General features: G+C 38.5%; 2 protein-coding genes across 5 annotated transcripts; one reads left to right on the forward strand and one right to left on the reverse strand.

Moving 5' to 3' along the window:
- Positions 1 to 2,174: 2,174 nt before the first annotated feature.
- Positions 2,175 to 9,656, forward strand: LOC115745221 (eukaryotic translation initiation factor 2A). The gene is made up of 14 exons (XM_030680668.1): positions 2,175 to 2,325; positions 2,734 to 2,843; positions 2,927 to 3,281; positions 3,557 to 3,743; positions 4,362 to 4,596; positions 4,682 to 4,750; positions 5,840 to 5,941; positions 6,137 to 6,177; positions 7,300 to 7,433; positions 7,937 to 8,000; positions 8,087 to 8,183; positions 8,289 to 8,407; positions 9,237 to 9,259; positions 9,359 to 9,656. The coding sequence occupies exons 2-14, from the start codon at positions 2,804 to 2,806 to the stop codon at positions 9,441 to 9,443; spliced, it is 1,551 nt and encodes a 516-aa protein (XP_030536528.1). The 5' UTR covers positions 2,175 to 2,325; positions 2,734 to 2,803; the 3' UTR covers positions 9,444 to 9,656.
- A 2,534-nt stretch (positions 9,657 to 12,190) lies between these two features.
- On the reverse strand, positions 12,191 to 23,199 carry LOC115745218 (something about silencing protein 10). 4 transcript variants are annotated; one of them, XM_030680660.2, is made up of 17 exons: positions 23,036 to 23,199; positions 22,685 to 22,825; positions 22,469 to 22,560; positions 21,997 to 22,060; positions 19,880 to 20,013; positions 19,531 to 19,677; positions 19,262 to 19,401; positions 17,859 to 17,946; positions 17,260 to 17,439; positions 16,153 to 16,329; positions 16,023 to 16,076; positions 15,778 to 15,917; positions 15,564 to 15,705; positions 14,892 to 15,145; positions 12,869 to 12,929; positions 12,701 to 12,769; positions 12,191 to 12,615 (listed from the first exon to the last, which is right to left on the reverse strand). In XM_030680660.2, exons 2-17 carry the CDS (start codon positions 22,788 to 22,790, stop codon positions 12,484 to 12,486), a joined length of 1,980 nt encoding a protein of 659 aa, XP_030536520.2. In that variant the 5' UTR covers positions 22,791 to 22,825; positions 23,036 to 23,199; the 3' UTR covers positions 12,191 to 12,483. The 4 variants fall into 4 exon arrangements, with proteins under 4 accessions (XP_030536520.2, XP_030536521.2, XP_030536519.2 ...); XM_030680661.2 differs by having other exon boundaries at positions 22,685 to 22,822; positions 23,036 to 23,196; XM_030680659.2 differs by having other exon boundaries at positions 22,944 to 23,176.
- Positions 23,200 to 23,953: the final 754 nt, after the last annotated feature.

A 23,953-nucleotide genomic window follows, 5' to 3' on the forward strand; every position in this document is an offset into this window, starting at 1 on the left:
AAAATTTGTTATGCTAGAATAGAAGTATACAATGAAACACCATGTTGGAAGACGGGAATGAAGTATTGAAGCAAAACAAGCTTTATTCAGAATAAAGTTCCTTGATAATGGAAGCTGAAAATCTGCTACAGGACTGAGCTAAAACCCATATGCAAGGCTTATACTGTATCATTTCCGATTTATGAAACTGCCGATGAACAAAAATGGTAGAAGATGAAGATCTCTCTATCTTCATCATTTAGAGAGACAAAAATAAAAATACGATCATGAGGTGAATCATCCCAGAAACTTAAGATGAGTTGTGAGGAAAAGCAAAGATCAAGAAGACAATCTGGCAAAAGGCTAATAAAGCCAGGTTTCAGGACAAATTGAGAGATGCTTTAAGGAAAAGTGATACTCTAGTCCACCAAACCAAACCAATTGACTGAGCAACTATTTTGGCTAATAAAGGCAAGACAAAGAGCCCAACCTCTCTCACCAGTCTTACTTCAAATTTTCATTTAGAGTGGCGTAAAAGCAAGTCAAGAACATGATTTCCCAAGTGGGGTCCTGGACTCCTGCTAGTGTCCTTATAAGACCCGAAGATTTGGTTTCTTTATGTTTGGTGGTTAAAAGCAGAGGATGGACAGTGTTTTTGAGTTGTAGACTCATTGAGGCACGAATCCATTCTAACTTATATAGCTGGTGAACCGAAACATATCATCCACAAAGAAATGAAACAGATTGCTTTCATTCAGTACATTAATGTTTTGTTTGTTTCGCAAAAAATGAATGGTTTGGAAAATGTTTTCCAAAATATGGTCACCTGTATTGATTGAAATAATTAGCAAATCAATAACGTTTTCATTATACAATTTGTGTCTAAACCTTTTCTTGAATTATGGAAAGATTTTTCGTTTGTTCATTTTTGTAAGTGATTTAAGCAATCATCATCCGTCCACGTAACAAATGCGATCTAAAGTTCTGTTTATTTTGCGAAAAATAAATGATTTGAAAAATATTTTTTCTAAAAAATAATCGATTGTATCGGTGAAAAATAATTTATCAATAAAAAATATTTTTACTGCCGACAATACTTTATGTCTAAATATTTCGTGAATGATAAAAATATCTTTTGTTCATTCATTTTTATAAGTAATATGTGTAAATATTTCGTGAATGATAAAAATATCTTTTGTTCATTCATTTTTATAAGTAATACGAACGATCATTTTTAAAATAATATAATTTTCAAATTATTCAGTTTTCATAAAACAAACGGAGCAATTTGCACCCTCTATATAAAAAATTAAGGAGTGCGCATCCCGCATGGGTTTAGGTGGGGAGATTGCCAAGAGAGAGCTCAAGTCCAAACTCGTCAACATATCCAGTTGGATATAGCTTTACTCAAAAGCTTAAACCAATAAGTTATGGATCAACTAAGATATATTAACTACTCTACACCATTTCAATTCTACGATGTGGAATTAGATATTGCGGGATGTAGATTTTTATTGAATATTCGCGATGCAAAGTGCAAAATGTAAAGCCTTATCTTAGATATTGAGAAGCGCAGTTCCCGAAATGGTTAATACCATTAACAATTCCTCAATGATACTCTCAAGGCGCATTTATCCCGCACTAATATTTCTTTAAATAAATACGAAACATGCGTGTCAAATTAATTTTCCTCTCACAAAAATACTCACACCGGTTCTCTCGATCCAAATTTGACCTCCTATTAGCATACCGTTCAATATCCCGTTAAAATACCATGCCGTCAGCACATGTGGCTGATGACTGCTAGAACAGGTTTCACGTGAAAATTGACAAGTCCAACGTGAAAATTCCATGTGCGTTGACATGTATGTATTTTAATGGATGGTTAATTTGGACCAAGAGTATCGGTTCAACATTGGTGAGGTGAAAATTAGTTTAGGGTAAGTGTATCATGATGTCATGATATAGCAGTTTGAGGTTTTTAATGGAATTAACTCTTTGCCAATTGTAGCTTTTCTTTTGTACATTTCTCTAATTAAAGAAGGACGGCTAAAAACGAAAAAAGAAGAAGAAAAAGGCAAAAACATTTGGAGGCCCATGTGGCAAGTCCAACTCCGACAGGACACACCATGGGCTTTCCTCGTGGGCTCATCCAATTACAGATCTCCGAAAATGGGGAAACAACAAAATTCTTCATCTTCTCCTTCTTCCTCCTCTTCCCCGTCGAACTTGGCAGTGCCTCGGTCGAACTTTGAGCGCAGTGCAGCGTTCCTTACTCCGACGTCGTTCGGCGGCTCTTCCTCGACACTCCGAGCTTCAATCCACGTCCATAGCCCGATATTCCAGGTTCTCTCTCTACTCTCTCTCTCTCTCTCCGGTAACTTGTTGGCCTAAATCATTGATCAGACAGTAATCTCAGTTTGCGAACTGGTTATGGTGGTTCTGCATCGAATTTCATTTAACGCATTAATGGAGTCAGGGAGGTCGGACCTTTTTTTTTTCTCTGTATTTCCTCCTCAGATAGAATTATTGTGGCTTTCTATTTTACTTGTGCGGGCAGCTCATTGATTGCTTAATCTTGTGCTGAATTGATTCCGAGTGTTAGCGTATTGAGTGAGGTCAGCGTTGGAAAGATGCGTATCGGTGAAGGTCTAGTTCATGTGTTTGGTTTGGTTTTGTCCGGCCCTGTAAATCTGTTCGCGAATAAGAATCATTGTTTTCTTCTTAAAGGCAAATCCTTTTTTTTTTTTACAGAATTTTCTTTTCTTTTCAATTATCAACTTGGCATCTTTGCCTTGGTATATTGTTGCTTGCAATCTTCCCAATGGAAACTCCAGCTTCTTCACCGCCTCTGCATATTTTAGGTACTAAAAGTCTCTATCTTGATGCTCATCCTTTTGACTTGATGATTCAAACTTGACTTATGTTGGTAAAACCTGCTCTCTAGTTCGCGAACCCGAAGGGTTCTCTGTGTGGAATGGACCCCCATTTGCTAATGGTCAACCCAGCGTCAAGCTCGAGAGAACTCCATGCAAGAACACCATGTTCAGCGAAGATGGTTCCAGGCTGATGGTGATAAAGTCTGACTCCACGATTGGCGTGTATGACTGTAGCAACTTAAAGGAAATCAGGAATTTCGAGATCTCCAATTTGGCCACGGCAGCATTGTCCCCGCGCGGGACCTATCTCCAGACTTTCCATAAATCCTCAACTCCACAGGAGAAGAATGTGATCTTGTGGAAAGTGGCATCTGGGGAGTCTGTCTATCAGCTATTCCAGAAGAACCTGACCAAAACGACATGGTATACGTTATTGTTCATTGTCATTGGTTGGTCAAAGATAGTTGCTCATTGTAGTGGCTACAGACATATATAGCATTGTACCAGTAACATGCCAGTTGCTGCTAAACATTGATAGGGAGTTTTCTTTTTGGTTCTATTCCTCCTTTGTCCTCCATTGTCTCTGTTATTACTATGTCACATGTCAACAAACGCAAACAAATGCATATTTAAATACGCTCATTTATGTGCATTGGCTCTCCATATTTACATTACTTGATGATTTGTCTGCTGTTCAGGCCCTCAATCCGATTTAGTTCTGATGAAGCTGTTGCGTGTCGACTTGCAACAAATGAGATACAATTTTTTGATGGTAGTGACTTTTCGAAAGGTTTCAAATATAGGCTGAGAGTTCCTGGAGTTACTGCAGTTGAGCTGTCGAAAACTCCGGGGTCCCATGTTGCAGCATTTGTTCCAGAGTCTAAGGTTTGTGTTCCATGACCATCTTAAATTAGTATAGGACTGATACATAACCTTGACTTATGTGGGAACTCATGAGAAGTTCTAGGACCACGACAGAGTTGACAACAATGTGATGAACAGTATAAGTAGATACAATGTCTATTTTCTTTTCCTTCTTATTAGAAATTATATTCAAGCTGCTTTATGACCTGAAACTTGTTAATAACAAACTCTTGGGTTGGTTGTTTTTGGTAAGGTTCAGCTATCTAGAGACTTAAAGGATGCTACTACTGATTTTAATTGGTCCTTTTGGTCTTTAGCATATGCGGAGATCACTTGTATTACATGATTGCAAAGAACATGATGACTTAGATTATGTCTCCCACCATGTACTGTAAAGAATAATTGTCTTTATTTGCTGTGACCTAAGGTTTAGTGGATTTCACTGGGAGCCATTACTGCTTTAAAGCTCAGAGGTTTTATCATTAGGAATGATGTTTCCTTCTTAATGTGGGAGAAACAATTTTGGTGCTTAATAGTAGGGTTTTAGAGACTTTGTCCTTCGTTGTTGTATTCAGATTGTCCTTTTCTTTTCCCCCTATTCGAGCAACTCGACCTTGACAAGATTTTTGCGGTATATAGGGTGTTCCTGCCAGTGTCCAAATATTTGCTTGTAGGGAGGATCTGCAGAGTCAATCTGTTGCACGGCGAAGTTTCTTCCGCTGCTCATCGGTGCAACTGCACTGGAATTCTGGGTCAACTGGACTTCTGGTTGTGGTGCAGTCTGATGTTGATAAAACCAACCAGAGTTACTATGGGGAATCAAAGCTAAACTACTTGACAACAGATGGGACCCATGAAGGGCTTGTGCCTCTTCGTATGTTTTCGTTTGTTTTCCTACTAAAAATGCTTCTTAATTATTTTCTTGAAACTTATCTTTTGCATCTTCGGTACTTTGTCAGGTAAAGAGGGACCTATTCATGATGTTCAGTGGTCGTATTCTGGTTTGGAATTTGCTGTTGTTTACGGATGTATCCTTCACTGTTTCAAATTAGTATCATGACATATGTCACATGCGAGTATGATGGAAAACATCCATCTCCTTAATAAATTTATATCTTCAAGGATCTCTGCTAGTGTTATTCAGCTTTTGGATAGAGCGTTTCTCCAGTCATTTGTCCTATTGCATTCAATTTGAGAGAGCAAATATTCCCGATAGTGTGACTCATCTTTCTATCATGTTTTCTTGGTGATTTTATTTTTTTTATTATGCATAACTTTTCTAGAGGACTGCCATGGAAAGAATGAAGTTGCTCAAAAATAGGAGGAACCATGCTAGTAGAGCATTTCTCCATTCATTTGTCCTGTTGCATTCAATTTGAGAGTCCTAATTATCCCGATAGCGTAACTCATCTTTCCTTCTTTTTTTATTTTTTGGAAAATTGTTTTTTTGATTATGCATAGCTTTTCAAGAGAAATGTCATGGAAAGAACAAAGTTGCTCGAAAATAGGAGGAACCAAGCTATGTCCTGTTGCATTCATTTGAAAGGGAAAATCTTTCCGACAGTATAACTCATCCTTCCGTCATTTTTTTGGCAAATTTTGTTTTGATTATGCACAACTTTTCGAGAGGAATGTCATGGAAAGAACAAAGTTTTTCAAAAATAGGAGGAAGCATGCTATCGGAGCATTTCTCCAGTCATTTGTCCTATTATTGTAACTCTTTAGTAGTTCCTTTGAGCCGTGGAAAGTATCAGGCTGCGTGATCTCAATTGGATCTTTGGTCTGTGATAAAATTTTAGGATGCTCGAAGAGGTATTCACCCAGAAAAAAGAAAAGGAAAGTCAGCACTCACCGACGAAAGAGGAGAGTTCAATGGGCGTATTTACCATCTTAATGACATGAGATTCTTGAACTTCTAAATCTGCTTTAACTTTACTAATATGAAGTTATGCAAGTTGTGATTTCTTTCAATTTTTTGTGTTGTGGTGCAGATGATTCTTGTAGTGACGCTTCATTAGCTACATTCTGTCTGTAGGCTCCTTTACTTCTCCGTGTTACTGGAACTTTGTCCTTGCAAGTGATAGTTTTCATTTCAACTTTTCCTTGATCTGTTCTAGTCATGCCGGCAAAGGCTACCATTTTTGACAAGAAGTGCAATCCGCTCCTTGAGCTTGGAACAGGCCCTTATAATACCATCAGATGGAATCCGAAGGGGAAGTGTATCCTTGTAAAACATTATTTGCCATGATTTATAATACTAAATCTGGTTTTCCATTTTGTCAATTACTTTTATTTATTATTTGTCCTTTCCATTATTATCAGAGTGCCTTTTTATTTATTTATTTGGGTTGTTCTGGACAATAATCAGCTGCATTGCTATCTCAATGCTGTGACCTTAATTCTCTGGTTTACAGTTATATGTTTGGCAGGTTTTGGTAACTTACCTGGTGACATGGTATGTTTTTCTTTTCAACTTATCCTTTCCTTTTGAATATATTCGTTTCAGAGTTAATTTTCAGCTAAAGTACCAATTCTCAAATTATGGTTCACTAGTGTTGGGGATGAAGGTTTTTTCCCCCAATAACCTAACTTATAACATCTTAGTTTCTATCCCTGTTGGATATTCTTTTGTATACCAATAGACAGGTTTTCCCTATTTATTGTTCTGCCTTTTTGCCTTGCTCATGTGTGTCTTCAATCTTTTCCGCTGTTCTTACAAAATCCTGTAGACACGGCAACTTTGTATTGTCAGAAGGATCCAAATAGGAATTTTCGTTTTCCTTTTTAAAAAGAACAAAATGTTAATATGCTTGTTTTTCTCTGAGAACACAACTTGCATTAGGAAAACAGTTTTCCTATATTAAGTACTTCTAGCAGTTGGAATTTCTGAATTTATTGGGATTGGACTCTTGGTCGGTTAAAATATTTGTAGCCCTAGAAGTTGGAACACCATAATCTGTGGCTCATGATTAAAAGGGAAGTAAAGCTTGTAAAGGTCTACTGCTTCACGGCTTACTGGAAGCTTGTTTGGCCTCCGGGGTGAAGCCCCCAATGAAGTCAACTTAGTAGTTTGAGAGGCATCGGGAAGAAATATGATGGGTGAAAACTCGAAGGAGCGGAAAGGTTAAACAATATTGCAATAACAGGGCCACTGCTGCTATAGAATCTGCATTATATATTGTTAAAGCTTAGCGGACTTCAACTCAGGCAGTGTTCCTAGAAATTTGGCCAGAAGGAAACCTCTCTTCTGCTGGAGCAAGAGAAACTCTAATTTAATTGCTCTAACTATCAGTCGGGCTGAATGATGAGAAATAGGTGGGGCCTTCAATGTTTTGATTAGATGGTTAATTTATGAATGGTACGGGAAATAACCAATTTGAGTACACTTGCTGTTTGTTGGAGTCTCTTCCCTTTTAATGACTTTGTATTCCGTATGAAAAAGCAGTGATAGTAGCTTTCTGGATTGTATTTTCTCCCTTTACTTTCACTTTAACATAGCTCCTACAACTTTGATTTGTATCCTTTGCCAATTAAGCATACTTCCTAATTTTAATCCGTTACTTTTGGAATTTTGTAGGCATTTTGGGATTACAGGGAGAAGAAACAGCTGGGAACAACAAAAGCTGAATGCTCTGTAACAAGTGAGTGGTCGCCAGATGGCTGCTATTTTATGACTGCCACAACAGCTCCAAGACTACAAGTTGATAATTGGTATGTTGATTCTCTTTATACCTAGATGTCACGTTATCGACAGATCAATCATATTACTATCGAAATACAAACATGACAGCAATTTGTCCAATTGATCTTGTAATAGGAATGAGTTCTGTGGTAGTTGACGAGAACTTTTGATATATTTTTTGTATTATTTGGATAAAATGGTGGTACCATCTCCGATGGCAAGTCGTATCATTTTAGGCTAGAGAATGGTTCAAAGTTCAAGCAGGTCTTATTGGCAATTTTTCCATGATCGGCCAATTTCATTCAAGGTAGTTTTATGTTCTTATACCTTCTATTTGCGGTATTAGTGGAGGTCAAACTTTTTTCGATTAAATGCTAATTTGTGGATTGTCCCAGGAGGCGTGAGACCTTAGGTAGTGCCAAGGATATGATAATCCTTTAAGTGCCACTTAGTAATGTGCAGCTAATTGTGGTAGAAAGTGTTGAAGTTTTGTATGATCAGTCTGTTGATTGATTTATCTTTCTGATGGTAGTATTAAAATGTTCCACCACAACGGATCACTATTCTTTAAGAAGATGTTTGACAAGTTATACCAGGTTAGCCATCTCTGCTCAAATCTCATATGAACTGTCTTAATTAGTGCATTCCTTGGTGAAATAGAAATGGCTAACAACTTACACAGGCTGAATGGAAACCAGAATCACCCGAGAGATTTGGTGAAGTTGCCGAATTGATAAAGTCTGTTGACTCTCTAAAGGTGGAAGAAAGAAAACCACAAGGTGTTGATTTATGTTTGGTAATCAGAGAGTGCTAAAGAAGACACTCTTTTTCTAGTGCTATTTATATTTTAGGATCTGCTGAAGTACTTTTGCGACTTAAAACAGGACAAACAGCAAAATCAACTCAGAATTCTGCAAAGATATCTTCCACCAATATGCCTGCACAGAAACCTGCTGCCTATCGTCCACCAAATGCTAAGAATGCAGCTGCCGTCCAGGCAGAGGTGGTGATCAATTACTTATAACATGTCCAATCTCTACTGTAGCATCGTGGTGTGCTTGTTATTTGATTATTGTTTTTTCAACTGGTCCCTAAGACCATTGCCTAAGCTAGTTGACTGTTTATATAGAGTGGAATTTGCTTTGAAGTTGGAAATTGTCATTTTTGGCTTCCGTTGTTATTATGCTGGCTCACCATCTGTCTGCGGTTCTGTAAGTTGGTTGTTTGACTCTTAACGATTCTCCCATAGTGGAACTATCCCCAACGAAATGTTTGCAACACCATAAGAAGCATCCCAATTTCTTTTAGGAAAAAACGGAACACAGCCTTGGGCATCTCTCGCAGGATTTATTATATTTTAACTGAAGTAAAATTGAAAAGCATAAGACGGGGTCAATGGCAACAGTTTTGGTAGATACTTGCAATGATCTTGAGAACTGAAAATGCACATGACTTGGCAATTGCAAAACTTTGCCATTACTGTCATCTGTATGATTTTGATATCATTTCTTATGCTCAGTATGAATGTACTGCTAGATGTTTTTGGCTGATGTAAAAACTGCCTATCCTTACTTCCTCCATTTTAGCTACAGTTGAAGCCATCTTCACCCTTTTCATGTAAGAATGTAATATACCATGAAATGTTTACATGTGGTTACAGTCAGCTGAGTGATCATTATAGATGAATGAATTGAAACAGGAGTGCAATCTTCTTCTTCTTCTATTGTGCGGAACTTGGAAGTTCTACTTCTCGCTATAATAATGGTGGTATCATATTGTTTGATTTAACTCATGCCTATGAAATTCTGATTTCCTTTGTTTGTGTCGTACAGCTGTTTGGAGAGAGCTCTTCGGAGTAAGTTGTTCATTACATGTTTCGTCCATTGTTACATCATCCATTAGGTGACTAAATACTGGCCACTAATTCACAATGCTGGTTGGTTTTTGATAACAGAACATTGAGCAAGAACGCATTGAGAAACAAGAAGAAAAGGGAGAAACAAAAAGAAAAAAAAGCTGCGGAGGCTGGTGATTCCTGATGTGATAGTTACTGTGAGTTTCATGTCTAGAATCTTGGTCATCGGTTGGATTTCCCGCGCACAACAAAGGCGCCCCGGTGAAGAACAGCGGCGCAATGTCTTCTGGCAATCCCCTTGGAGTGGAGCTCCTCCAATGATGCCGGTATTGGGCTTTTGAGTGAAGATTGGAAGACTTGACTTGTGAGGAGATGATCAGAGTACTTCTTTGCTCTCTGTTTGCTCTTCTTTAAATTTATTGTGGTGAGGGGTAACACCGTGCGAAACTAGGAACCCCTTTTCTTCGAATAATGTTTAAGGCATCTGTGAAATAGCATGAATTATTTCTAGTTTCACTTAGCTTCTCTTCTCTAATTTGGCAAATGAGTCGTGTTCCCATGTGTCTTTGGTATATGAATCCACATATAACGAAAGCTACTTTTCCATCCCATTAGCGGTTGATAGAATCAGGGTCCTCGTTTCGAAACGCATCGATGAGGGACGTTTTGCTATTTATCAAGTAAATCTTACAATGGAGAACGTCTCTTTCCCGCATGCTCCCTGGTAAAATGGGGCCACAAACAATTTGCAAGATTCCTCATAAACATGGGACCCTTAAGAGGCAATAAGTTATGAGCGACCAGATTTTACCTTAAAAGCAAAAGGCGAGGCAGAGCGCACACCTGGTGCGGGAGTGACGAATGCTTGAGTTAGTCCAAACTCCAAAGTGGTCTTCCGACTTAGGAATTATTTTGCTTCCGTGGATCTCAAGACTTGGCTGCTTCATCCCACTTCATCCCAAATCCATCATCATCCTGATGCCCCCATCATGAGATCAATCTTGACTGTCACCTTTGCGGTAGGCAACGCCCTGACCCTCGTTCCGACTTCGGTCCTCAGGCAAGACTCGTCGACCTTCAGAGCGCTAGCAGGGACCATCATGCTTGCCTTCGCATCTGCTTTTGTTCTCTCCTGATGATCCCCCCGCAAGAAAGGCGGGTTTCGCAGCGAGAATTTGGCGATGGTCTTCCATGGTTGCCATGGCTGCAGTTTCAGTGTAGCTCCTGTCCGTCTTGGCCCTCCATCAATGGTGAAGCATGCACTCCAGGGGATCTGATCGTGTTCACAATGGTATCGAGAAGGGAGGCATGCATGGCGGGCCGAGATGGGCGATCGTAGACGGGAACGTTCAGGATGCTTTTGCTCTTTGTGGCTTTTAAAAGAGCAACGGCTCTCCAGCTAAGGACTTGCTGCTTTACCTGTGTTTATTTACTGCCTTCGGCTTCTTATCTGCGCTTGGAGGCAAACTGTTCCTCAGCTCCAAAATGGCAGGGATCCACGGCTGCGATGTACCAGTTGGGGTGGCATGGGTTGATAAACGTCGAACATGATCATCAAAAAGCCCAGCGCAGCTGCCACCGATCCGATCCCTGCCATTTTGGGGCTTTGGTACATCTTGCCTTCAAGAGCAGATAAGAACCCAAAGAAGTAAACAAACACGAGGAGGTAAAGCAGCAAGTCCTTATTTTGTGATGAACTGTTGCTGGTTTTGAAAGCCCCAAGAGCAAAAGCCACGTCCACGATCACCCATCTCGGCCGGCCGCACGTGGCTCCCTTCTCGCTACCATTGTGAACACGATCAGATCCCCTGGAGTGCATGCTTCCCTTCTCGATACCAATGTCCTCAAGGTAAAATCATTGAAGAAGCAATCTACCCAGATCGATCCAGGGCAATAGCTGCAAAAACAAAACACCAAAAACGAAAGAAGAAGAAATTGTGCTTTTTTGAGCTTTTCTTGTACTGAATGATTCTAAGGGTGAGCATGGTTTCGGGGTAGAACCGAGAACTTGAAACCGGAACTTATAGGATCCGGCCTGGTTCCGGGTTCCAAAAATTGAGCAACCTGTTCCAACGGATAGGTTTCGGGTTCCACTACCTAAAATCTGGAACTTGGATCCTAGATCTTGAAATAAATTTTTATATTTTTTTTTGTATATATTTTTGCACGATCCTACAATGTTCTATGGTATCCGATGATGAGTGTATAATACGGAGCCAAACAAATTTTTAGATTTCAGGTTCCGTAAAATGATAAACGTGTTCTAATGGATTGGTTTCAAATTCTAAATGTAACATGTACAGAGCCTAAAACCACTTATCTCTACTTTCTTTTAAATGTTGTAGCGTTCACTCTCATTTTGCTTAACTAAGAATGAAAACATAAAAGAAATTGATAGGTTCTCGGGTACCCTAGAACCGACCCTAGAACATGTGACAGGATAGGTTCCAAGTTCCAAGGTATGACGGGTAGGTTCCAGATTCCAAAAAATGAGGAACCCGTTTCGACGGATAGGTTCCGGATTCTAGGTAGAACCTATAAGGAACCTGAAACTACTCACCCCCAAATGATTCTCTCTCTCGTGTACGACCAGCTATGCATGCCTCTTTTTCCTTCTCGCAACCCTCTGGTTTACTCTTTAAAATAGCTTTAATTCTAGCTATAACTCTCTCTTAAAAAGGATCACCAGGCATCACTTGCATATATTGTAATGTGAGCACTAGCCGCAATGTGTCCTTCCCCGGCCATTTCTGGTAGGCCTAGCCTGAAATCAGAGCGTTGCACCTCACGTTCTAAGAGTATACCACGCTTCGTGATCCCATATTGGACCACGGTCCATTTTCAGCTCAAATTCATTCGACAGTATTCAGTCGTAGCTGAAGAGCAAATTCCATTTGGGCTGGAGTAGAACTGTGAACATACAGATTGGCCTTTTTTTTTTTATAAATAATGGAAGATGTTACAATCTTTAACACGAAATTCTCCCGACATCTCGTGCTAATAATACAGGCCTTCGACATTGAAAGCAATCTCAACTCAAGCAAAACTCCAGTCTGATACTAACAAAAATGGCCTGCCAATGATGGGAATATGGATCTGCCAGGGCTCCTAAGTCGTCCCTTACATCCCCGTTAGACACCAACTGATTCTTGTGCATCATAGAAACCAAATCACCGGCAGGTTGATCCAAAATCCGCACTACAGATTTCAACCCAAACTGGCATTTAGCTCTTGAATCTAACGCTTCGACTGATTCCTGCATTAATACCAGATGCTTCCCCACCATAAGGTCCGGAAGGCTTCCTGATCTCCCGAACTTGCCCTTTTCGTCGGACCACTGCCTTCTCATGCTTACTCTGCACGCGAAATGAACATAAATTCCATGCAATATGGAAAGTCGACATGAGAATATACATCAACAATCTGATTCTCTTTACTCACCCGGTACTTCTTCCTTGGATTTTTCAGTTGTTTCTTCCGATTACGCGTCAGTCCTCTATTTTTCTCCATCTAAAACATTTTCACAGCAAAAGGTTAAAATCTTTGCTATGGCAACGAATAGCCCAGAACATTAATGCAACTGATGAGAACCATCGCATGCAAGCCCACCTGATAACTGATAAGGCGCTTTCCATCGACTGTTTCAGGCAAGGATGGAATTGCCAGATTCCTGTAGGCGCATCAAAAGTTAAACCACAAATTGATCACATTCTGAAAGTAATTTTACCATGACATGACACTGAATATTTCTATTCAGTTTTCATATGTTACACAAAAACGAAAAAGAAAACTCATGCATTTCGCAAGCATAGGTCGATGATTTTGATGCACTGGTAGCTATCCCACGGCTTTTCCTTAATCTCCATTTCGCTTCTACTTTTAATTAGATCCAGAATGTTATGCACCCTCCTCGAAAGTTCCTTTATTTTCCTGCTATATTGTTAGTAATTAAAATATAGGATAAAGTAGCAAAAAGATTGACGAAACATCTTTTTCTTATTTCATGATAGCAAAAAAATATCATAGAAATGTAAGTTCAAGTTTTAGCTAAATCCAGATGCTTGATAAGGTTCAATATCCTATAAGAAGAAAGAAATGGTTTGCTTATATGAAGACAAATGGTACATTCGCACCATGTTAAGCATAAGGTTCAATATCCTATAAGAAGAAAGAAATGGTTTGCTTATATGAAGACAAATGGTACATTCGCACCATGTTAATTTTGCGCTTTATACTTGGTAATAACAATTGGACTGCATTCCAAAAGATTGCTCAATGTTAAGACTTTCCATTGTAAGAAAAAGTCTCAGCCCTTGATATCAAATGACTCAGAAATTTTTTCAAGATATAGAAATGGAGAAAATACCAATCTAAAATTAGGTATATTCATGAAGCTCATACATGACTGGAGAAATTTCTAGGATCTCCTTGTTCTATACCAGCACTTAACTATTAATATACTTTTCAAAGCATAGGTTGTAACCGGGCAAAAAGACACTTTTAGTACCAAAAGTTATGCACGGACATCATTTTGGTGTCAAAAGTTTCAATCGAATCACTTCGGTGCCGAGTCGGAGACAAAAGGATCACTTTGATACCTCCGTCGAAATTTTCCGGCCCAAACGACCACGTGTCATTAATAATTAATTTTTAATATAAAATGACATTTAAAAAATAATAATAAGTCCACGTGGACTACCACGAGCACTTATGCACTTTAAAATAAATTAAAATAAATCAAATTCAAATTTAAAAATTAGCTAAAATTAAATTCATTTAAAATACAAACTTTATTTTAAAAAAAATTAAAAATTAGCTGAAAAATTTAACAAAAAACCTTAAACTTGAAAAAAAAAAAACAGAAAAAACGTTTCTAGGTAGAGAACCAGGCCCACCGTCCCCACCATCTCCAACAATGGCCGGTGGTGGTGGGCCATGGCCAGCGGGGTTGCTGAGCCCCAACCTCGCCCTATCTAGGGGAGGTCCACGACCCTCACCCAGATCCGGGCAAGGGCTTGCAAGTCTTTGCCTGCCCGCCGACCCCCGGCCTAGGCTCGACAATCCCCGCTGGCCATGCCCCACCACTATCGGCCATTGCCGGCAAACGTGGGGGCGGCGGCAAGGGCTATGCAAGTCCTCGCCGCCTGTTCCGCAAACGTTCACATTTTTTTTTTTTTTAGTTTTGACTTTTTTTATTAATTTTTAACCTAATTTTGAAAAAAAATTGTATTTTTTATTTTTTTTCCAATTTTTCCAATTTTTATTTTTATAAACTAATTGAGTTTGTATTTTAATTTTTAGTAATTTTTTTTCAATTTTTACCTTTTTTAATTGCTGACTAGATTTGACCGGAGCCACGTCAGCTTCAAATAATAATAAAATAATGCCACGTCAGATTTTCGACGGAACAAATCGGACTAGACACTAAAAGGATCGTTTTTCAAAAAACTTGGCACTAAAGTGATCCGATTAAAACTTTTGGCACCAAAGTGATCTCCATACACAACTTTTGGCACTAAAAGTGTCCTTTTGCCAATGTAATTGATTGATGAAAATGGGTGGCTAATATCACTCTTCTGGGACCACGTTAAGATTTAGATGGAACATACTGGGCGAGCAACAGAAAACAAACCTTGAATACATCTCTGCTTTAGCAGCAAGTTTTGCAGCTCGTTGCTGCTTCACTTGCTTATAAAACTCGTCTGCTGACTCTTCAGATTCACTGTCCTCAGAGTCAGCACCTCCATTAGCCTCAAGATTCCCATCTTCCTCACCGAGATCATCCTCTGACGTAACTCCAGCTCCAGCCAATACTTGAAGCTCATGTTTCCTCCGCCTTTCTCCAATATCATCCCTCCTTGGCAAATCATCATCACCCAATATGACCTTCCAGGAGCAAGATGAAAGGATTCTCATTCATTATATTCATTTCAGCATTAATATGGTACTGTCAAATTAGAGCTTCCTTTGAATCCTTCCAGAATTAACATGGCACTATACGCTCGAGCTGTTTAATAATATAGTAGAAATCCAGCGCAAGGCCAATCTATAAGTTCCATCTATACTAGATTATCCTAACAGTTTCATCCATTCTAGAGCAACTAATTCCTGAATAATCAGAAACTCTAATAGGAACATTGTTCAAGGACCATGCCAAATGGAAATTTACTTTCATTTTGAATCTTCAGCCCATATATTCCCATTGGTAGGAAGTTGTCTAGTTGTAGCAAAAACATTTTTGATCAATCACATAACCTCTTGCACTTAAAGGAAAAATTTAACATAATCATGCTGAGATCCAAACCTTCTGTCTCTTGTTTTCAACCCGCAGAAGATTGGAGACTTTAGTTAATTGCAATGATCCTGCATGCCCATTCGTCAACCCATGACGAGATGCTACATCTTCAGTAGCATGATCATCGAAATCTGCATAGGTCTCTAGCTGCCTGTTGAAGAAGGAACTTAAGTAAACGCCTTAAATTAATACAAAGAGCAGTAGTGGGCAATTAGAGCAGTACCAGTTCACTGGTTTCGGATGTTTTTGGTTTTTCTCCCCTTTTGAAGCAATTGAACTAAAAACATTCTTGTGCCTCAATTTTTCCTCAAGGGCAGCCCTCACCTTTAACATCTTTAAGCTTTGCACCCCAAATTGTTCCTTCTGCCAAATTTTGCGAAATCATATACAAGAATAATCAAGCTATTTTATGCAGCTAGGAGAGAGAGGAACTGACATTTCTGGCGCTTTCAATTGAGCCAGACTCACCTGAGGTTTATGTTTCTCTCTGTTATTCTCATCTTCCTGAATGGGTTCATGAGGCTGCAAAACCAACGTTCATGTTCATACCAAGGACACAAGGAGGCAAATATACAATCTTGGCTAAGGTGAAACATACCCTTTTTGCCTCTTCTTGAACATCAATAGGCGGTAGAATGGACTCATCATCTTCATCAGAATCATCAGATTGCAATAAATTTTGATCATTCACCAACTTTTCTGGCATGTCATCTAAAGTACTTTGTTTTAGAATCTCTTCAAGATGAGATGGAAGGTTTTCATCAAGTTGTTTCATCTGCAAAATGTAGTAAATCTAAGATTTCTGACAACTATAAAATAAAGACTGAAAAGTAACAAGACAGTAGACAAAACCACATGCAATGCCGTGCAGTGATATGTTCACAAACATTGAGTGAGGAGTACAGTTTTATGCATGACTCACCCAACGAAGTCAACATTAACATCAACATCACCTTTATCCCAAACTAGTTAGGGTCGGCAGTCGATAAACCCAAAAATAAATGAAAGTAAAAAAAAGAGCAATCTTCGGGCACTTGCATAGTCAGTCAACACTCAAGGAAACCAAAAGCTAACTGAGATGTTGAAGAACACATCTACATGTGCAAATTCCTGACAAACTTCCAGTCATCCCCTTCTACCCTCAGAATACGACGCCACACTAAAGATTAGGGATTACAGAAGAAGATCGTTAATTTATAAGGATCAGGGGCCAGTTAACGTCGATTCCAGCATAATGAAAAGGGAGACACCACAAAAAAATGGCTTATACAGTTCAATCAAAGGGATCATTAGTCCTCACTAAATGGAAATGTAAAAATCAAAGTAGGTTTTAGTAAAGATTTTCAACTAGCAGAATAGACTGAACCAAACAGCCCTACATACTAAAGAGACAACTACAACAACATTTAGCAAATCACTGAACATAAGAAGATTAAAAAATGAAACAGGCTAAAAAGTACATCCACACAATCCTTGAGCAGCATATTCCCCATAATCATTACAATGACAGGAGCAATGAGGAGCAATGACACCATTCAGAGTATTGTGACTTTGCCTATCATGCCTAAGAGTGATTTCTAACAGGAATTAACAAGTAGGCCAAAAGTTGATAACGATATTCATCGGCATGCCATGCAGCATGCATGCCCAGATTTATAGATAAGATCACTAATGGAAATTTAGAACATATAGCTTCTTTAAACACCTTCTCCAATAAGCTTTTGATCTCCACAAGACGAGCTATAACAGGATGATCACGAACTGGTTGTCCCTCAGACTTAAGGAGGAGATAAAAGGTAATTGCTTGGCAATAGGCCAGCAGCAGAATCTGCTTCACTTCCAAATAGCGTGATCCTCCTTTCATTGTACTTTCCCTATTTTTAACCTTCAAAGAATAGAAGACACATGTCAAACAACAAGAAAATATGAGCTGTAAATTCCACATTCAACACAAACCGTAGGCAGCAACCAATAAAGAAACAATGCTGTATATGAGCCAAATGGACCTAAAATGTCATAGGAATACAGGTCAAACATTCAAAAAATATTAAAGAACCAAACAAAGAAAACTTCAAAGCGAGACACCAAAGCATTCCACCAAAAGCATAACAGAAAAAATTGGACAGCTACAATTCATCCCCTTTAGTGAGATCCTTCCTAGGGACCTTCAAAGTGATCGGTGTAGAGAAATAAATTTCTGCAAAGAAAACTTGAAGAAATCTTGAGTGAAATCATTCCATACTAGAGAGATTCAAAAAACAAGTCATCTGTTAGCACGTGCCTATTTGACAGAGCAATAAGTACCTTGCTTAGAAGCGGATTGATTCTGCTTTCAAGCTCTTCAACTGCATCATTCAGCTCAGACAGCAGTCCCACCAATTCTGGAGCAGAACTGCAAGAAAACCATTCTATAAAATAAAGAGGTAGGAACATAAAGTACATAAACAACATATATGCTCCCTTTTCCTGGTAAGTAGGAAATTCATTCAACGCAGGGAACTTACTTCATACATATCACTTATGTTTCATTTGTTAACTTAAGGAGTAGGATTGGATGCAGATGACTTCTGACAGGAAAATACCGTATATTATATCGAGTATGGCCAGGAATAAAATCTTTGAATGGATGACTAAAATTACATATGAGTTTTTTAAATTCATATGTAATCGATAAGTCCAACCACTTCTTTACTTGCTTCTCTCTTGTGGACAAGAATTTTTCTCATTCAACATTGCCAAAATTATTGCAAAATCTACCATGTCTCGACAATTCCATGCGTTTCCTCCTCTCATGTGTGGTCGTCTCCATTAGCCTTTACCACAAACATGTCTTCCTCATCTAGTTTGACAAATTCTTTTCCCAACAACGATGTGGCTTATAAAGATCTTATGAAATGAAAAAATGGAACATTTTCTCTGAAAGGCCACATCACAGGAAGGAAAACATTGTGAGATATACAAGGAGAAATCTGCCGATTGTCTTTCCCTTTGCATTCACAGAAGTAAAATCCAGAAAATCAATTCGTCGAATTGGCTTTATTCATTTCTTCAAAACCATAGCCAAACAATCCTCAAGCTGTCCATTAGGTTTTCTAATAAAGGAAGAAAAATGTTGCCGAGTTCTACTTCCGAACATTTGGTTTGATTGGTTTATCCTGCCTGAAATTTCAGTGGCTAGTTCTCATGAATCTAAAAGGACTGACAATCACCACCTGGTGGATAGGAATAGCTAAGATGCACAGTGGAATCAGAGAACAAATTATCCAATTTTATGCAAGAAGGATAATGCGAATTGCATAAGCTTCCAGAGTCTAATTTAAGGAAGCACAGTGAAGACAGTGAAGAATGATGAGCAAATATAGTGCAGCACTTTAATGTACCATAACCAATTACAAACACGCATTGGAAGATCCATCTTTGGAGATCTTTTCTATATTTGATAGATAAAAAGTTCAACCATAGGGCCCCAAGGGGGGTGAAAAACCATACACAAAAAGAGCCAAAAAAACAAAAGCCATACACAAAACAGTTCATAGTAAATATCAATTGTATGTTCATGGTCAATACATTGTGCCAGTCTATCTAATTTTCCCATACTAATCTTCCCAGTAAAAGATTATGCTCTTGCTACTTTCAGTTGAAATTCCATAACCAATAGCAACAAATCAACCAAGGCAGCTTTTAGTTCACTTTAAGAGAGGAAATACCTATATACAACATCCATTTGCTCCTCCTTTGACAGTGCATTCAAATCTTTTTTGACCTCCTCAAAAGCTGTTACAGTATCATCTCCAGTGCCTTCGTGTATGGCAGATTCAAAGTTACCTTTTCCTCCAGCCGTAATTTCCTGCAGAGTCACGAATAAGTTGCAATTGAAATAGCACTAGTACATTGAAACTCCACCTACCTCCAGGTGGAAAACATCTCAGAACCACTTTAAAGCCACACAGTAAACAAGGTTATCAGAAAACACTACCCCTAAAGTTGGTTCCACGGTAGCCTCATCTGGACTAATATCTTCAAGCCCAAAATCCTCCATTGATAATGATTTTGCTTTCTCCCTCTGCAATCTTAACACCTCTGCCTCCTCTTCTGCTGGAATTTCCTCATCACTAGAGGCTGCCTGTAGTTCGAATAAACAATCACAGAATTTAAGCCCGCTCAAACGCCAAATACAAATCCAGGTTCTTAAGAGAAATACTTTATACAAGTGAAATCACAATCAATTTGCAGTTTATAGAGAGCAACCCCCCAAAAAAAAAAAAAAAAATCAACTTAATAAAGCGTGTCATGAGGGATGAATTCAGATATCCAACTCAACTTACCTCATCGGCATTATAGTACTGTCTCTTACTTCTGCCCCAAACAGCCTTCTGGTTTTCATCTTCTTCCTCCTCATTGTGCATTTCGTCTTCCACCCCACCAATTTTCGTCCACAAAAACTTTTGCTGCCTTGCAACTGCAAACGACACAAATGACAATATGAAAATTGAACTTTAAAAGTGGCAAGTCAACATCACCAACAAAAACCAAGCATTTTTCCACTACATGGTCATTACGCTTTTAAGTAGTGGCGAATCATCATTAGGGGATTGATACCATTTTCTATGAACGAATGCATACATATTTGTTAATCATTCAAAAGACCTATTCGTAAGAATTTTTTTCCCAATCTATAGATAAAATAGGATAGAAGACAATATTATTAAGAAAATAAACACATTGTTACGCTTCCACATCAAAGTGAAATATAGTACTTAATTCTTTTTTCTTTCATTTTATGCCTATTGGTGTTCCGAAAGTACCCAGTTGTGAACCAAAATGACTTTTCTTACGGATAACTGTAACCATTACCATCTATCTAATTATCCTAAAAGAGTATAGATGTAGAGTCCCCAGCATGGCAGCACATGGATTTGATAATAGAAGAGCATACTGTTATTGGCTGCTTCACCTATACATTCTATTATGGCTGGCTTGGAGAAATCAGAGGATGATTTCCTCGCCACACAAATTCACAAGGAAATATTGAAAAAGATAGCAGAGCTCCCTAAAAATCATTATCATATTCAAGTAAGATCAAATTCCGTCACTTATATTTGATGTTATAACATCGCAAATTAAACCTTAAGGCTGCGTTTGGTCGTCGGGATTTCTGGTTAGAATAGGATTGGATAGGATAGGATAAGAAATCTAGGGATTTGGCCATATCCTATCCATCATTTGGTGAACTACGGATTTAAAGTCGGATATTCTCATATCCTATCATATCCTGCATTTGGTAGAAAGCGTATATCAATATAAAGGACGTATATGTCCTACGTGATGCTCATGAAATATTCCGATCTTACTACTATAAAAATAATGTTCTCATACAAAAAAAAAACAAACCTTGAAAATATATACATTTTATTAGATTTTCAAACCTCTTTGCAAAAATAAATAAATAAAATGAAAATAGAAACAAATGGGACAAGAAAGTTAGCTTTTATATGACGGATAAGAGAAATCCTATCCGACCTTATCCTACCCCTTCCCCTAGGATTTTTTTATCCGGGTTATATCCCCCTATATCCGACATTATACTATCCGGGACACCTACCAAACACGGGATAGGATAAAACATATCCTATCCCGAGTTTTATACGGACGACCAAACGCAGCCTAAAGGTTTTACCCTTGGAGTGACACGAACAGGCAAACAAGAGTGTAACAAAGAGCAAACCAACTCTTGGAGACTGGTTAAAAGATTAAACTATTTTTTAGGCCAATCTCATCAATAACTAGCACCTACTTCCCATAAAAACCAGACTCGACAAAAGTGAACAAGCACTTAGACTGCAATTTCAGGGTTCTTCATCTATTAGCAGTTAACGCATTTACTCTCAAGGGCTTCATGGCCAACAAGACTTCCAGTTTCTTAACCAGAATTATTGACTGCAGCGCTCATGCCTAGATGACAGCCGCAACTTGAGTGGCATTTTCTTCGTATAAAAGCTACTCTATTCTCGGACTATTCCCCATCAAGCAGTTATTCCACTATTTAGCAAATTAGCAGGAGCAGCTATTCCTTAGCTCCCCCTATGGAATATCTATGACATGGAATGAGGAATAGTTTCAAAACTAATTAGAACAAACCTTTTAGGTTTAATCCACTTCAATGGGATAAATGTCGAGCACAAGAGAATCGGGATACTGCCACCATAGACTTTTGACATGAAAGACTACATTGAGTGCGTTGACAGAAAGCAACCAAACCGGATACATTTCAACATGATATACTCCACTTAAGAGAACAGACACACATGGAACGATGAGCAGGTATGACGACTTATTCCAGAGAATTAGGAACTTTCCAATGAATTGGCATGTAGAAAAAGGACAACTTCAGTAGGATGTAGTAGTAACTCGAGAAAAGCAAGATAACATAAGAAAATCTTACTTTTGGCAGCAAGCCCTGTCAATTGAGTGTCATCATCTTCATCCTCCCCTTCATCATCTTTATCCTAAATGTGATTCCAAGAAAAAACATCTTCTGAATTTTTCTTGCCAACAAACTAATGTTGGGAACAACTAATGACTTTGAAGCGCCTATATAAATGACCAAACATCCAAAAGGAAGTCTCTCAAGCACGTTAATTTCACAACAGTTCACCAGCTAATGTGAAGAATATAAAGAAAACCGTCAAAAGAAAATCGTTATCAAAGGTCAGATCACCAGAAAAAGATAAATGTCACAACACCAGTTAGATCCACACAAATTTACAAAGGCAAATTCCATGCAGACATTCATTAATTATCGCTAAATTCCTCAAAAACCTTCTCTACCATGTGCTAAACAAAATTCCACTGCATCCCAAACCAAGTTGACTAGATGAACTGTACCGATTCTGCACCAAGGGAACTATGTGTACCTTAAAATCAAAGACAGGCTCTTCGTTGTCATCATCTGACTCCCCAGCATCACTATGAATGTTCAGCGGCACAACATCCCTTTGCTTGTGAACTGCAAATAAAAACATCGAAAAGAGGAACCCATCGATAAAGCAGCAACCTTCACACTGGTATTTACACAAACAGAAAGCACGCAACACCAATTAGCAGATGCTCCAGCGAGGGAGATAACTCACAGGCATCTATTTCGTCATCAATGTCTTCTGAGGCGACTTCATCATCTAAAGACCTCCTCTTAGAGCCCCCCTTCTCCTTTGTCCGACTCCTAGACCTCTTCCCCATGGTCTTGCTAGCTCAAGTCCTTCGAATTCTTACTGCTGGATCAACGAAAGAAACGAAACATTCAGTGGGAGACCAATTCCAAATGATTGATAAAACAATGCCGAACTAGTAACGAAATGCGAAAGCTTTAGCAGCCATAATGCATTCTCCTACCACTACAAGCATCAGAAACATAGAAGTGAAGCTGAACCGACCCTAATTGAATGAAGGGGCCACGAAATTCAACAAAAACGAGACAAACCCACCGTTTCGCAAAGAGAGAGCTGAGGAGGGCGCGAAGAAAGATTTAGGCTTTGATAATCAGAGGAGGCCAAATTCGCAAGAAGCCGAAGCCGAAGCCTTTGCACTGTTGATCTCCACTTGTACCTGCAGCTGCAACAGGCATGCATGAAATATATTTATTTTTGTTATTCGCGTTTCTTTTCTTAGGGTTGGAAGAAATATGAAATAAGAGAAACTGTTGGCCTTTTTGCCGCCTCCTACAATTGGGGTCAACTTCCTTGGGCCGGGCCGGGCCGGGCTGGGCCGGGCTGGGATTTGGACCTGGTTTTCAAAACTTCTTTTTCATTTTTTTTTTCCCTTTTTCTTCGACGCACAAATTTCCTTATCATTGAATTTATAGGCAAACCCATTCCATCTTTTCTTCCTTAAATATACTTTATTCCTTTATAAAGATGTGAAGTTTCAAAATTAATATCTATATACTGAAATTTTCAATTACATCACCCTTTTTTACCCAAAAAATAAAATAAAATTCATCTATCTTTTTATTTCCTCCCCGTCGAGAACTTTTCAAATGGAAAATCATGTAGATATACTACGTATCTACCATTGATCTTATTACTTTGCTATCATCTTTCGGAATCTTTCCGTCATTATGTCCTAATATATTTAACTTATACGTGGTCAAAATGTCTCCAAAAAATTAGGGAAAAGGAATTTTTCGAATGGGTAATTTAAAGTCGAAGGTTTGACACCTAAAGAAAGCAAAATATAAAGGAATAAGTACACTGAATGTCTTAAAATTTGTCAAAAAAGTACATTTAAATCTTAAAACTAAAAAAAAAAAGCATAATCAAGTTATAAAACTTGTTAAAATGGTGCAAGCGAGACCTTATGTTAACTTTGCTTAATTTGACTAACGAAAAATACTAACATGTTTT

The sequence above is a fragment of the Rhodamnia argentea genome, chromosome 1, assembly GCF_020921035.1.
Source record: "Rhodamnia argentea isolate NSW1041297 chromosome 1, ASM2092103v1, whole genome shotgun sequence".
Classification (NCBI taxonomy): Eukaryota; Viridiplantae; Streptophyta; class Magnoliopsida; order Myrtales; family Myrtaceae; genus Rhodamnia; species Rhodamnia argentea.